The sequence below is a fragment of the Pelophylax lessonae genome, assembly GCF_965119305.1.
Source record: "Pelophylax lessonae genome assembly, chromosome: 9".
Classification (NCBI taxonomy): Eukaryota; Metazoa; Chordata; class Amphibia; order Anura; family Ranidae; genus Pelophylax; species Pelophylax lessonae.
The window spans coordinates 266,370,946-266,388,920 of NC_138776.1; the positions used below are offsets into that span (position 1 = coordinate 266,370,946).

The 17,975-nt window shown below is 45.4% G+C and overlaps 2 protein-coding genes across 2 annotated transcripts in view; both read right to left on the reverse strand.

The window, feature by feature from the left end:
• The window catches only part of LOC309564447 (uncharacterized protein), a 714,240-nt gene that overhangs the window by 125,093 nt on the left and 571,172 nt on the right, over nt 1-17,975 (reverse strand).
• Nucleotides 7,440-17,953, reverse strand: LOC309563949 (uncharacterized protein; the record flags this gene model as incomplete). The annotated part of the gene is made up of 3 exons (XM_082268578.1): nt 7,440-7,459; nt 16,241-17,374; nt 17,890-17,953. The coding sequence occupies 3 exons, from the start codon at nt 17,951-17,953 to the stop codon at nt 7,440-7,442; spliced, it is 1,218 nt and encodes a 405-aa protein (XP_082124704.1).

Consider the following 17,975-nt stretch of genomic DNA (forward strand, 5'->3'; position numbering starts at 1 on the left):
ATTACTAGAATTTATGTCCGAAATTAAGGAAATGTTCTGACCCTGAAGTCATAGTGACTATGGAGTAAGAGGACGGGGGGGGGGGGGGGTTACTGGGTGTAAATATGAAATAATATCTTATTACCTCCTCTGTTGCTACTTCGAGCAATGTCTCCTCTCTACTTCCTCTCGCCTTACCTCTGACCCGGAATTTCCTGTCTGTTCCTGACATCACTTCCTGTCTTCCATACAGACTTCCTGTCTGAGTAGAGGTGAGCTCACCATCTTCTGGAGCTCAGAGGAACTGCAGCCCCAAGAAACGTCTCGTAGTGAGAACACGGCCTTGTTCTGTGTGTGTATGTACTGTATATCCTTATAGATGGGGTCATCTCCACTCCCACCGAAGGGGAGAGAAATATACAGGTCCTTCTCAAAAAATTAGCATATTGTGATAAAGTTCATTATTTTCTGTAATGTACTGATAAACATTAGATTTTCATATATTTTAGATTCATTACACACAACTGAAGTAGTGCAAGCCTTTTATTGTTTTAATATTGATGATTTTGGCATACAGCTCATGAAAAACCAAAATTCCTATCTCAAAAAATTAGCATATTTCATCCGACCAATAAAAAAAAAAAAAAGTGTTTTTAATACAAAAAAAGTCAACCTTCAAATAATTATGTTCAGTTATGCACTCAATACTTGGTCGGGAATCCTTTTGCAGAAATGACTGCTTCAATGCGGCGTGGCATGGAGGCAATCAGCCTGTGGCACTGCTGAGGTGTTATGGAGGCCCAGGATGCTTCGATAGCGGCCTTGAGCTCATCCAGAGTGTTGGGTCTTGCGTCTCTCAACTTTCTCTTCACAACATCCCACAGATTCTCTATGGGGTTCAGGTCAGGAGAGTTGGCAGGCCAATTGAGCACAGTAATACCATGGTCAGTAAACCATTTACCAGTGGTTTTGGCACTGTGAGCAGGTGCCAGGTCGTGCTGAAAAATGAAATCTTCATCTCCATAAAGCTTTTCAGCAGATGGAAGCATGAAGTGCTCCAAAATCTCCTGATATCTAGCTGCATTGACCCTGCCCTTGATAAAACACAGTGGACCAACACCAGCAGCTGACATGGCACCCCAGACCATCACTGACTGTGGGTACTTGACACTGGACTTCAGGCATTTTGGCATTTCCCTCTCCCCAGTCTTCCTCCAGACTCTGGCACCTTGATTTCCGAATGACATGCAAAATTTGCTTTCATCCGAAAACAGTACTTTGCTGCTTCTCTGTAGCCCAGGTCAGGCACTTCTGCCGCTGTTTCTGGTTCAAAAGTGGCTTGACCTGGGGAATGCGGCACCTGTAGCCCATTTCCTGCACACGCCTGTACACGGTGGCTCTAGATGTTTCTACTCCAGACTCATTCCACTGCTTCTGCAGGTCCCCCAAGGTCTGGAATCGGTCCTTCTCCACAATCTTCCTCAGGGTCCGGTCACCTCTTCTCGTTGTGCAGCGTTTTCTGCCACACTTTTTCCTTCCCACAGACTTCCCACTGAGGTGCCTTGATACAGCACTCTGGGAACAGCCTATTCGTTCAGAAATTTCTTTCTGTGTCTTACCCTCTTGCTTGAGGGTGTCAATGATGGCCTTCGGGACAGCAGTCAGGTCGGCAGTCTTACCCATGATTGCGGTTTTGAGTAATGAACAAGGCTGGGAGTTTTTAAAAGCCTCAGGAATCTTTTGCAGGTGTTTAGAGTTAATTAGTTGATTCAGATGATTAGGTTAATAGCTCGTTTAGAGAACCTTTTCATGATATGCTAATTTTTTGAGATAGGAATTTTGTTTTTTCATGAGCTGTATGCCAAAATCATCAATATTAAAACAATAAAAGGCTTGCACTACTTCAGTTGTGTGTAATGAATCTAAAATATATGAAAGTCTAATGTTTATCAGTACATTACAGAAAATAATGAACTTTATCACAATATGCTAATTTTTTTAGAAGGACCTGTATTACTGCCTAGTCCAGCCTTTCTCAGCCAGGGTTCCTCCAAAGGTTTCTAGGGTTTCGGGTAATTGAACTAGCGGGTGCTGATCTTCCATCCTATCCCCTTTCCCCTCTTAGCCAACCAGCCGCCGCTGCCTCAGGCGAGTACACACAGACGCTAACAGGGAAAATCTAACACAGCAGGAGCTGTGGGGGATTTTCTCTCCCTCCCTCCACCCCAGCTGCCATGCTGGCGTGGGCTGCAGAGCAAGGACAGCACGGCCGCTCTGCTCGTTTCCCTTGCTTCCTCATTGACAGGGGGAAAGGGATCAATGGAGAGGCGCACCATGAGACATGTAGTCCCAAAGATAACTGATCCAATTGTAGGATATGGGCCATGGATTGCAACTCCCAGGATGCCTAGGGCAAAAGGGGTGTGCCAGAGAGACCAGGGGAGACACATGAGGCAGCCAAGGGGAAAGTCACGAGGTGGCCCAGGAAGCAGGGAGAGGGGACACTCAACCAGCTGCGGGAGAAGGAGTTCTCCCCCCCCCCCCCCCCGCTTCATGAGCGGAGACATAGCGATGTAGACCGAGTGGTGACCCTCATCATCAACAAGCTTCATCCTTCTGCCGTAGATCAAGCTAGAATGCAGCAGATCTTGAGAGGTGCTCTGTGCTCTGATGCAGTCTGGAATCAGCTGAAGACTTCAGCCGATGCCATGTCATTAAAGTATCCTGAGCTTATTAAGGTAGTGAGGGAGGAAGAAGCCATGTTTGAGGGCAAGGAGGCTGTAGCCAGGCCAGCTTTAGCATTTCTGGTGGACGTTGGGTCAGTGGGGGTAACCGAGGCCAACAGCCACCCTGAAGTCACAGATGTCTCAAATGATGGAAATAATGAACCTCCTGGCAGCTATAATTACCACACTGCCTGGCAAGAGAGCCTCAGAACCCAAGCAGACTTCGAACACTACTGTCATTCCCGCAGAGGTAGCTTTGAGCCAAGTAGTCTGTTTTCAATGCAGAGGAGAGGGTCATTACCTACCTGTCTACACAAGTCCACTAAAATATACCACCCAGTTCCGAGAAGCTGACAGGAAACCTCTGAGGGACCTGGTGAAGGAGGGTGCTCGTCTACAGCAGTTAGCTTGAAAGGCAGAGATGCAAGGAAGCCACAGCAAAAGTCTAAACTGTTCCATAGGGCCCCCACTGCTGTTTCGGAACAACCAGATAATTTGATCTCATTGCCCTCAAGTGGCCGATCATGGAGAATTGGTGAATACCAGCCCTCTGGAGCTCAACAGAGACCCAAACAAAACCCAAAGCCCATCAAGAAGAGGGCACAGATACAAGCCACAGGACAGGCTAATTCTACCACTTCTCGCAAGTTCCCTGCCAAGCTCATGGGACCTTCTCCCGTTGTGCCTATCCAAGTGGAAGGAATCTAAACAAAGGCCCTTCTGGACAATGGGGCACAAGTGACCCTTCTCTACTGCGACTCCTACGACAAGCACCTCAAACACTTGCCATTGCAGAAGTTGGAGTAGTTAGAGATATGGGGCATTGGGATCCAGAATTTCCCCTACGACAGCTGTTGACTAGTTAAGCCTACCCCTCCATGGCTGGAAAAATAGAAACGTTTGACACCCTAGCGGTGGTCTCTCCACACCCTCCCAGGGGCCAACAAGGGTTCCCTGATCTTCGGAATCAACACTGATCTTGTCAGAAGGTTGCTGACCCCTCTTGTCTTGGAGCCTGATACTCCAACCACAGAGATGCATCCCATGCTGAGACAAGCATATCAGCACCTGGCGCAAAAGCAGAAAGCCCCAGCTGAAGGAGTGGGGAAGATATGGCATTTGAGCCAATGTGAGAAGGTACTACAACCCAGTCAAATAGTTGAGCATCAGTCAAGCTCAATTGGAAGCAACCAGGCTCTTTCATTGTTCTGGAAACTGACCGCCAGAGAGAAGACTCAGGGTGGAGATAATTCCTGGAGTGATATCAACCAGTGCTTTGCAGCGAAGTCACAGAGGGTCCCAGTTTGTGTCCACAACATTACGACTTCACCGGTGAAGATGCCAGCTCGAATGTTGCTAGGGCAAGTGAACTTGGACAATCCAGTCTCACTGTCTGATTTGGTGGGGGGGGTGAAGGATGGAATCCCTGTTTAGGAGTTCTAATGGGAGTTCACCCCACTCTCACCTTAATGAAAGGAAAGAGCCTTCTTCTTGAAGGCCGATTTGGTGTTTTGCCCAACACCAATAGAGATGTACCGAACTGTTCGCCGGCGGACAGTTCCCGGCGAACTTAGCATGTTCGCGTTCGCCGCTGCGGGCGAACATATGCGATGTTCGGTCCGGTTCCTATAATACATCATTGAGGCAAACTTTGACCCTGAACTTCACAGTCAGCAGGCACATTTCCAGCCAATCAGCATACCTCCCTCCCACACCCTCCCACCTCCTATAAATAAGCAAGGGCAGCATCCATCTTAGATCATTCTGAAGCAGTGTGTGTTAGTGAGAACAGGGAGAGCTGCTGCTGCTGCTGTTAATAGCTAGGGACAGTTGTTAGTCAGTGTTCCTGGTCTTGCTAGTCAGTGTTCTTTTTCTTGGTCCACTACTGCTACATCCTGACAGCACCCCAAAAAGCCCTTCTAAGGGCTGGTATTTGGGTAATTTTTATATATATATATATATATATATATATATATATATATATATATATATATATATATATATATATATATATATATATATATATATATATATATATATATTGTACACTGCAGTTGCCTGCCCACTGTGTGTGAGAGGCCACAGACCCACCACAGACTGTACTGTGTGCACACCACACTCATTTCGGGTGGCACAGGCACAGTACCTTGCATTTAAAAAAATATTTTTTTTTCCTCTGTCATAATTGCAGTGAGTGCTGTGTCAGGTCCACAGAGTGCACTGTACCCACTGCAGTGCCACTGCCCACCCACCACTGATATATACGGTGGCAGGCATGGCTTTTTTTGGATTAGTGTCTGGGGGGTCTAAAAAGCGTACCTGTGAAGTTTCAGCTCTGTAGCATGTCCAGAACCAGAAAAAAAAGATCATATAGGTGTAAAAGGGGTTCCCACCATCCCTGCTCTACTGAAAAATGATCTTTTTTTCTGGTTCTGGACATGCTACAGAGCTGAAACTTCACAGGTACACTTTTTAGACCCCCTAGACACTAAATCGCACAAAAAAGTTCTTAAAAATTGTCATTTTTGATAGAGAGCCAATTATTGGAAAACTTAAAAAAAAAAAAAAAAACTTAAAAAAAAAAAAATTTCTTTGGATTTATTGTCTGGGGGGTCTAAAAAGTGTACCTGTGAAGTTTCAGCTCTGTAGCATGTCCAGAACCAGAAAAAAAAATAGAATTAGGGTTAGGGCTAGGGTTAGGGCTAGGGTTAGGGTCAGGGCTAAGGTTAGGGTTATTTTTAGTGCTTAGGGTTAGAGTTAGAGGGGTAGGGGTAGGGTTACTAACTGTAACCCTAAGTATCTCACCGTAACCCTAACCCTAGCCCCTAACACTAAACCTAACCCTAACCCTCTAACCATAACCCTAACCCTCTAACCTTAACCCTAACCCTCTAAGCCTAGCCATAAAAATAACCCTAACCCTAACCCTAACCCTAGCCCTAACCCTAACCCTAACCCTAGCCCTAACCCTAACCCTAGCCCTAACCCTAATTCGTATTTTTTTCTGGTTCCGGACATGCTACAGAGCTGAAACTTCACAGGTACACTTTTTAGACCACCCAGATGCTAAATCCAAATACATTTTTTATTTTTTTTTAATTTTTCCAATCATTGGCTCTCTATCAAAAAGGACAATTTTTAATAACTTTTTTTGTGTGATTTAGTGTCTGGGGGGGTCTAAAAAGTGTACCTGTGAAGTTTCAGCTCTGTAGCATGTCCAGAACCAGAAAAAAAAATAGAATTAGGGCTAGGGTTAGGGTTAGGGTCAGGGCTAAGGTTAGGGTTATTTTTAGTGCTTAGGGTTAGAGGGTTAGAGTTAGAGGGGTAGGGGTAGGGCTACTAACTCTAACCCTAAGTATCTCACCGTAACCCTAACCCTAGCCCCTAACACTAAACCTAACCCTAACCCTCTAACCATAACCCTAACCCTCTAACCTTAACCCTAACCCTCTAAGCCTAGCCATAAAAATAACCCTAACCCTAACCCCAACCCTAGCCCTAACCCTAGCCCTAACCCTAATTCGTAATTTTTTCTGGTTCCGGACATGCTACAGAGCTGAAACTTCACAGGTACACTTTTTAGACCCCCCAGATGCTAAATCCAAAGAAATTTTTTATTTTTATGTTTTTTAATTATCAAAAAATTACAATTTCTAAGAACTTTTTTTGTGTGATCCCTCTCCAGCATGCCACAGTCCAGGTGTTTGTCCCCTTGAAACAACTTTTCCATTACTATTGTGGCCAGAAAGAGTCCCTGTGGGTTTTAAAATTCGCCCTTTCGCGAACGGCGAATTTTATGTTCGCGACATCACTAAACACCAAATCGGCCTTCAAGAAGATAAGCCATTTAGGAAGAGAGTCCGACGGATTCCCTTAGGGGGACTTGGAAGATCCGCATTAACAGCTGGCAGAACTGAAGAGGGTAGGTGTCATCTGAGGGTCCAGGAGTTCATATGCTTCCCCGATAGTGGTGGTGTGGAAGAAGAATTTTATTTATTTATTTATTTCAGGTACTTATATAGTTCCCTGAGGCTGTGCATTGACTATCAGACACTAAACCGAAGGACTATCCCTGTCCAATATACCACCCCAAGGACAGAAGATGCACCTAAGAGCTTGTCAGGGTCAAAGTAGTTACTATGAAATTCCCATGCATCCTTAAGATAAGGAGAACACAGATTTCATTACTCCAGTTGGGTTCTTCGAATTCGAAGGGATGCCCCAAGGTCTGTCTGGGGCTCCAGCCACTTTTCAGAGACTGATGGAAAACACAGTGGGGGACATTAACTCGATCGGCAAGACCCTGGAAGAACATGAAGAGTATCTGAAGAAGGTCCTGAAGAGACTTCATAATGAGGGATTTAAGCTGTTCTTGGAGAAATGCCAGTTTTGCCAACCTTCGATTAACTTCCCTGGCTATGCCGTCTTTACTCGGTGTGCACAGGCATTTCCCACAAAAGACCAGCAAGCATCCACTGTGGCCAAGATCTTAGTGGAAAAGTCCTTTGTGCATTATGGCCTACCTCAGTGCATCTTCTCCGATCAGGGGAGAGACTTTGAAAGGAACTTCATCAAGAGGCTTCTAGGCCTTTCAGGCATCTGTTAGATATTTATTCCAAATTCATAATTCGGCACTTATTGGAATTATATTATATTCACAGCAAGCTTGCAAAATATATTTGATTTTATGATTAATCATAATATTAATATGTGTGAATGACCTTGATCTGGTGATTAGCAATGAGGTTCTTCATCTGAGATGAGGCAGTAAGATGTCAGATAATTCTGGGGTATGTAACTAGTTGGAAGATGACATATAAGGTATCTGGTATAGAATGTCATGGAAGTCAAGAATAGACATTATCCATGTAATACTAGGAATAATACATATATTAGTTTAAATAATGTTAGTTAGGATTAGTGTTATCCCAGTCATATTTAATAGCATTTGTATGTATTTACTTAATGTTATACAAGTTATACAAGTTGGTTATATATGTTACTTTTGTGTAAGATAAATAGTGGTTATCTGGTTTAACCACTTGCCGACCGCTCACATGGAGCGTACTGCGGCAAAGTGGCTCGTTCCCGTCCAGCGACGTAGACCTACGTCGCTGGACTCCTCCCCCTGTAGGCGGCGCTCGCGCGCCGCCGGAGGCGCGCTCCCGCTGTTTTCATTCACAGCGGGAGTCGGGCCAGGGGAGGAGCGGCGGCGATCGCCGCTGCTCTGCCCCGATCGTCGGGGAATCGAGTGAGGAGATCAGCCCGCCTGTGTAAACAGAGCGGGCGGATCTCCTAAGTGACAGGGAGTGACAGATCGGAGTGTTCAGCATAGCTGAACATCCGATCTGTCCTTCTGTCACTCAGTCACCTCCCCCCCCCACACGTCAGTAAGCACCAGGCATACATTAACCCCTCCCTCTCCAATAAAATTAACCCCTTCACTGCCAGTGTCATTTTTACAGTAACAGTGCATATGTATAGCACTGATTACTGTAGTAATGTCACTGGTACCCCCAAAAGTGTTAAAAATGTCAGTCAGGGGTCCGATCTGTCCGCCGCAATGTCGCAGTCCCACAAAAAAAATCGCAGATCACCGCCATTACGCGTTAAAAAAAAAAACACCAAAAATGACAGAAATCTTTCCCGTAGTTAGTAAACGCAATAACTTTTGCGCAAACCAATCAAAATACGCTTATCGTGATTCTTTTTTACCAAACATAGGTAGCAGAAAACAAATTGGCCAAAAATTTTAAAAAAATTAGATTTTTACATTTTTTTGGGGGGAATTTCATATAAAAAAATGTTAAAAATATTGTTATTTTTTCAAAATAAACGCTCTTTTTTTGTTTATAGCACAAAAAGTAAAAAGCGCACAGGTGATCAAATACCACCAAAAGAAAGCTCTGTTTGTGGGAAAAAAAGGACGTAAATTTCGTTTAGGTATGGCGTCGCACGACCGCGTAATTGTCAGTTAAACTCACACAGCGCCGAATTGCAAAAAGTGGCCTGGACGTAAGACAGCAAAATCCTCCGGTGGTAAAGTGGTTAACATGACATCAGCCACATTCGACGTTACAAGAATAGAGTGTTACATGTGGGCTTGTCAATCAAAGTCCATATATGACTTTATGAGTTTAGTACCTCCTCTTGTAGAGAATAACTGACGTTAGCAGAAGTTATGTATGCCTTACAAGGTTTTGAGCGTGGAGATTATGACGTCTACATGTAAGATAAATTGCCAGGAGATTAGGACCTCGAGAGGACACACAGACTAGGGAAGATCACACACATTACTTCTTCTCCACACAAATCTATACGTAGACTTTTTTTACAACTTAAGCAGGTGTTTTGCTCTCTGAAACCTAGAAACTTCATTTCCTGCTTCTTCCCAGATTAGGAAAGATGTTACACTGAAGAAGGACACAGAGGAACATACACATGTCAATACAGCCATGATTTCAAGCTGGACACGTTTTTCAGAAGCATTGTTTTTATATTTTTACCTACACTGAACTGAACCTTTTTCATTGTATTGTTGATGCCAAGTGTGTTTGAATAAAATCACACTTTGTTTTTAAGTCAGTCTGGCTATCAATGCTAATCGTCCGGAAAAGCCTAAAGATATTAGAATATTAGATATATTCTATATTTTACAGCATCCAAAAGTCAAGAACTACTAGCCCTCAAGGGGACCCTCAGCTGGAGAGGTTCAATGGTACTCTCCTAGATATATTTGGGAGCCTCACTCCTTAACAGAAACAGCATTGGAGTAAGTATATCGCAGACATTGTGCATGCCTAAAACAGTACTGAATCATTACATGTTGGGACGAAAAGCTTGACTGACGGTTGACTTGGCCTTCAGCATGACCCCAGACCATACCTTGATGATGTCCCACAGAGGATTTGTGGACCACCTGAGGAAAAGTCTGGAAACAACCTATGAAAAGGCTCAGGCTGCCTCAGATGCCCGAGGACAGCAGAACAAGAAAAACTTTGACCTCAGAGTGTGAGTACATGACCTGCAGCCTGGTGACAGAGCGCTGCTGAGGAACCTACGTGTTCCTGGTAAGCACAAGTTGGGTGATGGCTGGAAGTCTGTAATGTTCTGGTACCTCTGGTACCCTTGTCTCCATATTTCTCCTCTGCTAATTGCGTCCCATCTTGTATAACAAGAGACGCATATACCTTTAAGACCTGATGACATCATTGCCGAGCGCCGCTATGAGCGGCTATTTCAATCGCCGGTTTGCTTTCACTCATCGCTCGTTCAAACCACATGTTCACCGCACCTCTTCCTGTGAAGCCGGAGCTGCTGACATTCTCCCTCGCTGAACCTGAAGCCGGAAACCTCGCTGGTGATCCGTATCTCGCTACGGGATCACCCTTCTCCAATGGACACTGTTACTGCTAAGCCTTTCTAAGTGATAAGTACCCCGCAGGGGATTCTTACTAACCAATCTCCTACTGTCATCTACTGCAATTACCAAGACTATCTGTATCTATCTATTCACTATCATCTGCATAGACTGTTAGCTCTTGGGACTACCTTCAACTATCCTTGCACTAGGTTACTCTGTCTAAGTATACTCCATCTGTGTCCTCTTACCATCTGCACTATACTTGACATCAGAACCTATCTGTTTCACCATCACCTGCAACTCTCCTATTACTACTTCTAGTGCTCACCATATAATAGCCTGTCTCTCATCTATACATCCTCATATATTCTATCCCTCCATTAAACATCTATTAATATATATGGTATATAACAGGCTGTACATGGTGAGGAAGTCCTGAGAGTTGGATATGTTTGTTCAACAGATTCTCTACAAGGCTACTGAGTGTAATAATTCTGCAGCTGTAAATCCATCTACTAACAAAAACGCATGAACGTTACAAAGTCGCAGCCATATATCATCTGTAAACCGCTGCCAGAGCTACCAGTGTATCAGATCTAACCAGAGAGAAACACAGGTCCACTAAAGACTTGGCACTGCAATCATCCACTGCCCCTGTCAAAAGCAGTTTGTGTGCCGCAACAGCCAGACTCACAGCCTACTCCAATGTATGCTTTTTCCCCTTCATGTTTGGCTTGAGAATATGGTATGGACGTTGGTGGTTCTGTTCCAGTGCAAGGGACATATCATATCAGTGTTGAGTGGATCTTCGGCAGACTGAATATTCTCCTGTGATTTAGAATTGGCTCCTTTTCTCCTGGTCTCCACCAAAGCTACTAGTGAGGGTATTCCCCTGTAGGGTACTCATGGAGTAGGGTGCAGGCGAGGGTAAGCGTGTCTGGGGGAAGTATGCAGTAACCCAGGTGTAGACCTTCCTGCAATGAATCCTAGTGGCAAAAAGATGGAAGGAAGCGCCTGAGTATCTTATATGGGCTCCAGGCTGAAGTAGCAGAAATCCCCATTAACACAGTAATAGACAAAGGTACAGGGTGACCCTATCTTACCTGCTAATGATGATGGTGTCAGGGGCATGCTAGCCAAAGTTCTACTACTGCTCAAAGGCGGACGCAAATGTGCATGCGCGATTCCGCAAGTGGCCATTGTGTCAGGTACATGAATGCGAGCACAAATAGTCGTATACGTGCCAAGTGCCTTATATAAGTGTAGCAGTTGCACTTATACTTTGCTGTCTGATCTGCAGCTGTATCTGTGTTCCTAAAACCGGATCCTGTTACCCCTGTGTTTGACCCGGCTTGCCTTTGACTCCGTTGAATCTCTCCCACCTTGATCTTGGCCTGTACCTGGACTTTGCTGTTGTCTTTGCCCATCTGCCTGAACCCACGTTGCCGATCTCTGCCTGTACCCTTACTATGCTTTGCCTACTGTCTATACCTTCAACTGATCATCTGTTACCAACCCGGCTTGTCTGACCACGCACCCTGTGTCTCTTCTGCTCTGCATGCCTGATCCCTGCTGCCTGCTGCCACCAGCCTGGAATCTGTTAGTTCTGCCTTCACCTGCCCTTTAGCTTCTGGACCACCCTGGTGATATATCCAACACACGGAAGACAATCCAGGCACCCATACACCACTGCGCTCTTGTGGCCACTGTTACATCGGTGGTCCCTGAGTCGGGGATTGTAAGAGAGGCCTTCCCTCTGCACGTTAGGCTAAGCCGTCAGGTATGTGACAGATGGACTGTACATAAAATCCAAGCTTCCCCTATCACAGTGGGCAAACCCCTGAGGGGTCTTCAGGGACTGGATTCCTTAGTAATGGACCAGCATCCTGAAACTGTATAGCACCCTGCAGCTAACTCAGCGAGTTTTGACGAGCGCCCCATGCAGGATCTAGTGCCCAAAGCATCATCACAGCTCATCTTTACAGAGTAGGGTCTGGGTATAACTCCCAAGGTTTTACCGAGGTTGCACAGATCCAGATACACTGGTTCTGTAAAGGGTTAGAGGACAGTGAGATGTTCATTAAAGAATTGAAATGAAAACAAAAAAATAAGAAACTCGTGAAGCTGATTTCTCCGTGAAGAAGAAGACGTCCATCAACTGAGGACTTTTTGAGTGGAAGAGGTTTATAGGGGAGGCGCCCCATGCAGGTGTGTCCTCAAAAGCTTGCCGGTGTCCAATCATCTGAAGGTACTTACCTATAACCCATGGTGTAGGAATATGTTGCCTGTGTCCTGTACTGTACAATGAAGATACAAAAGTAACTCCCAAGCACCTAACCCCCCCCAACACACACATTTTTCAGCACCCACATACACACACATAGGAACATAACACACACATTGCAGGCACCTACATACAAAAACATTGATTAGCACACACCTTGCACCCATCAACTATGATTGCATGGCATTCCCGTATCATGTACCTGGTTCTGGAGGCCAATAGAGAGAGAGAGAGAGAGAGGGCTTCCCTTGTGCCTAAGTTCCAGCCTAAGTTCAGAGGGTGAAAACAGGAAAGGTCAGGCCCAAAGTAGCACGCGTCACCTGCTGGACTGTGTGCAAGAGGTTCCAGAGTACAGCTGGTGTGCTGGTGTAGAATCAGCAGACAGGTGGTGCCCGTGAGGTGTTGCAGGACTCGGATAATGCTTAGACTGGAGCGTGGTCAGAAGGAAGCCTAAGTCAGGAGAAAGGTGGGTATCAGAGCAGACGTAGTCAGGTGGATAGCCAAGGTCAGGAGCCAGGTGGGTATCAGAGCACCCAAGATAGCCGAGGTCGAACACAGAAAGCAAGCAGGAGACAAGGACAAGCAAGCAGGTCAAGGACAAGCCGGGTCGGTAACAGCAACAGGAAGATCATGGAGATATCGCACTGGATGAGCCAAAGATCAACCGCCAACTGTAATCACTAACAGGCTTCCTTCTAAAGGCCCAGGTGAAGTGCTGGTAGAGATGCTGGGTTCTAGAGCCCTTCTCCTGCTGAAGTGCAGGTAGAGATGCTGGGCCATAGAGCACTTCTCCTGCCGTTGGTGCCTTGACACCCTGTCAGAGAACCTTTCATAAAAGAGCTGGATCTGCCGCCCACACTCTACAGACTAACACAATGGAGCATAGAAATTCGCGAGCGCTACGGTGCATGCGCGAACGCATATCCTTGGCGAAGATTAATGCGTCACTGCGCATGCGCGTATGCCTAGACGCACGCAAAACATGATGATTATTGGCGCCCAGTGCCCTATTTAAACCAGACTGCTCCAGCCATTAGTTGCTGGATGATCTTCAGCTTCCCTGTGAGTTCCTGTGTTCCTGTTTACTTGGATTACCCGTTACCGACCCGGCTTGCCTCACCTATCTTGTCTCTCTTCTCCTGGCTCTGACCACCGGCTTATTTACCTACTCTGCTCCAGTCTGCTGTTCCTGTGTATGACCCCTGGCTTGCCCCTTTGGACTCCTCTACTGCCTGATAAACTGTATTAGACCCCTTGGCCTGACATTGACCTCGCTCCTGTCTCACTCCTGGCTACCTTCTCCGGACCCTCTCAAGGAGGCCTGCATTGCAGTACGCATTACGTGTCTACTACCACAGCAGTCATCTCTTCACCGGAGACTGTCCCAGCTGGCAACCCCTGTACCTTTGGGCACAGAACTCCCTATCCCCACCTCCAGGGGTGCCTTGCAGTTAGCCACAAGGGAAGCCCTCTCAGCACCTCGACCTCTGATCAGGTACTTCATACACCCAGGCATCCCTCCACACGTGCATTTGCCTGGTTTGTCAATGTAAGCTGCCACAGCTACTATGCTTGCATGGCACCCTCAGCGTCTCTCCAGACAGGCCTGGGCCAGATGCTAAACTCTGTGGGGCCGCAAGTGGTTGAACACCCCTGATGTGGTGCAAGAGCCTGCCTGATTGGATACAGAGTGAATAGATAGATAGGTGGGCCGTCCTATTCCATAGTTTTGGTAAATCCAAAGGAAATATGACCAACATTCATCATGCCTCAGCCAATGCGTGTCACATTTTTTTTTTTCTAACCACTTACGAACCGCCTGCCGGGATGGAACTGCGGATGAGTGGCCCATAAAGAGTATACTGGTACTTCATTGCCTGTTTTCAGGTGTAGGGCGTGCACATGCGGGAGTCTGTCAGTAGGTCATGGCTGGGACCTGCTGATCGGCTGTGTCCAATCACAGCCCAGAGCCCTGTATTGACAATCAACACAGAGCTCTGAACAGAGGGAACGATCTCTCTGTTTCTTATCCATGCAAAGCAGGGATAAGAAGCAAAGATATCTTTAATAAAAAAGCAGCACACATTAACACATTGTTAGGCACACAGATAATTCTGATCGCCCCTAGATATTAACCCCTCCCCAGCCAGTGTCATTAGTACAGTGACAGTGCATATTATTATCACTGATCACTGTATTAGTGTCAATGGTGATATTAGTGTCAGTTACTCCCTCAGTGTCAGTTAGCTTCAGATTGTCTGCCCCACTATAACCCCTTCCCAGCCAGTGTCATTAGTAGTGACAGTGCTCATTATTAGCACTCATCACTGTATTAGTGTCAATGGTGATGTCAGTGTCAGTTACTCCCCCAGTGTCAGTTAGCGTCAGATTGCCCGCCACACTATCACAGTCCCACTATAACCCCTTCCCAGCCAGTGTCATTAGAACAGTGACAGTGCAAATTATTAGCACTGATCACTGTGTTTGTATCAATGGTGATGTCAGTGTCAGTTACTCCCCAGTGTCAGTTAGCGTCAGATTTTCCGCCACACTATCACAGTCCCACTATAACCCCGTCCCAGCCAGTGTCATTAGAACAGTGACAGTGCATATTATTAGCAATGATCACTGTATTGGTATTAATGGTGATGCCAGTGTCAGTTACTTCCCCAGTGTCAGTTAGCGTCAGATTTTCCGCCACACTATCACAGTCCCACTATAAGTCCCTGATCACTGCCATTACTCGTATAAAAATAAATAAATACATAAAGAGTCCAGTATATATACTTTTTAATGTAGACACTCTAATCACACAAACCAATTAATATACGCATATTGAAATTTATTTTATTTATTTTTTTACCAAAGACATGTAACAGAATAAATGTTGTCAAAATTTATGAAGAAATTTGATTTTTTTTATTTTTTTTTTTTTTATAAATTCGATTTTTAAACATTTTTTAATAGATATATTTTATAACAGAAAGTATTGTTTTTTTTTTACGTCTTTTTCGTTTAAATGACAAAATATAACAAACCCAGTACTGATCAAATATCACCTCAGGGCGGGAATATGGCTTCTCCCCTGTGTGAGTTCTTTTATGCTCATTGAGTCTGGATTTAAAACTAAAACACTTCCCGCACTCAGAAAAGTTTATTTGTGTGAAAAATATTATATACTTTTTTTTTTTTGGGTACAGTGTTGCATGACCGCGCAATCACCAGTTAAAGTAGCGCAGTACCGAATAGCAAAAAAATGTCCGGGTCATGAAGTGGGTTAAAACCTTCCAGAGATGAAGTCGTTAAACAGACCTGTAAGTGTTTGTGAACGTTTCCCCCACAAAATGTACTCAGCCAATGAATGGTAAGGACTCCATTTTTATTTTTCTCCTGCTATCAATGGCCAACACGGGATAACACTTCATCCATGTCTTTGGTGATCTCTGATCTCCTTATGAAGGGTTTCTTACATGATGAATATTAGCCATGGAGTATATCAGGGTGTGCTTCTTCCCCACATGTCCACCAACATTCATATAGAAGACATTTCCAGCACTCAAGGCACTAATACACCTCCAGGGTTGTTTGGGAGCCCTGATATACAGGAAGACCGGACTTCAGTGAGGAACAATTCCCTCACTCAGGGCAGGAAATTGGCTTCTCCCCCCGCATGCAGTCTCTGATGTTTGTTAAGACTGGACTTCGCTGAAAAACATTTCCTGCACTCAGGACAGGAATACGGCTTCTACCTCGTGTGCAATCTCTGATGTTTGTAAAGGTTGGACTTCGCTGAAAAACATTTCCTGCACTCAGGACAGGAATACGGCTTCTACCTCGTGTGCAATCTCTGATGTCTGGAAAGATGTGACTTTCTTGAAAAGCATTTACCGCACTCAGGACAGGAATACGGCTTCTCCCCCACATGCAGTCTCTGATGTCTGTTAAGACTGGACTTCTGTGCAAAACATTTCCTACACTCAGGACAGGAATACGGCTTCTCCCCCGTGTGCGATCTCTGATGTGTGTAAAGAAGTGACTTCCTTGAAAAGCATTTCCCGCACTCAGGACAGGAATATGGCTTCTCTCCCGTGTGCGATCTCTGATGTGTGTAAAGATCTGGCTTCCTTGAAAAGCATTTCCCGCACTCAGGACAGGAATGCGGCTTCTCCCCCGTGTGCGATCTCTGATGAGTGTTAAGCTGTGACTTGTCTGAAACACATTTCCCGCACTCAGGACAGGAATACGGCTTCTCGCCCGTGTGCAATCTCTGATGTAAGTAAAGATTTGACTTCTTCGAAAAGCATTTCCCGCACTCAGGACAGGAATATGGCTTCTCTCCCGTGTGCGATCTCTGATGAATGTAAAGAAGTGACTTCCCTGAAAAGCATTTCCCACACTCAGGACAGGAATACGGCTTCTCCCCCGTGTGCATTCCCTGATGTGTGTGAAGATGTGACTTGCTTAAAAAACATTTCCCGCACTCAGGACAGGAATATGGCTTCTCCCCCGTGTGCGATCTCTGATGTGTGATAAGACTGGTTTTCACTGAAAAACATTTCCCGCACTCAGGACAGGAATACGGCTTCTCTCCCGTGTGTGATCTCATATGTATGCTAAGTTTGGATTTCACTGAAAAACATTTCCCGCACTCAGGACAGGAATACGGCGTCTCTCCTTTGTGAGTTCTTTTATGGTCATTGAGTCTGGATTTAAAACGGAAACACTTCCCGCACTCAGTACAGGAAAAGCTCTTATCTGTTGGATGGACGGCACCATCCCTCACAGTCTGAGGTTCCTCAGGATAAGAGGAATACGATGGTCCGGCACCATCCCTCACAGTCTGAGGTTCCTCAGGATAAGAGGAATACGATGGTTCATCTACACTGTGTGGTGCCGGATGGACATTTGAGGTAGCCGGGTTTTCTCCTGGACTATACTGTGTGATGTCCTCATCTTCTACTTTACAGTCTGGAGACAAAGTGAGACAATCCTCTGAGGTTTTCCTCATCTCCCATCCATCTACTAAAATAGAAATACAAAGATTATTACTAGACATCAGCAGATTGGTTCCCCTAAACCAGGACTCCGCCCACATCAGGCAGCTTTGTCTCTGAGGAACTTACAATTCCCCCCTCAAGGTAACTAGTAAATGGGTCCTCTGATCTCCTACCAGTTCATTTCTTTATTCATGGACCTTAGTCAGAGAGTGAGGAAACAATGAGAACTGTCTTTTATAGGAGTGACAGTGATGAGGGGATTATAGGACGAGTGTCCCCTCCCCCTCTATCACTCATTACCATCTTCCCAACACAAGAAGTCCTGCACTTCCTTATTAAGTCTATCATTTAGTTATAAATAACAGCGGGGCTGAGCCCCACCAGAAGTCAGAGAGTGAGGATGGGGGGAAGAACAACCAAGATTTAGTCTGGACTGATCCTGAAGACCACCATCATTGGGTTACTGACTCCTCCCTCATTATCACTTTCTGCTCAGTGAGCAGTATGGGTGAAGGAATGTATTTAGTGTTAATGACCCACCTGTGCTGATCTCTGTAGGAGTGTCCTCCTCTATAAATGTTCCCGTTATTCCATCCTCCTCCATAGACTGCTGATCGCCCCTCACA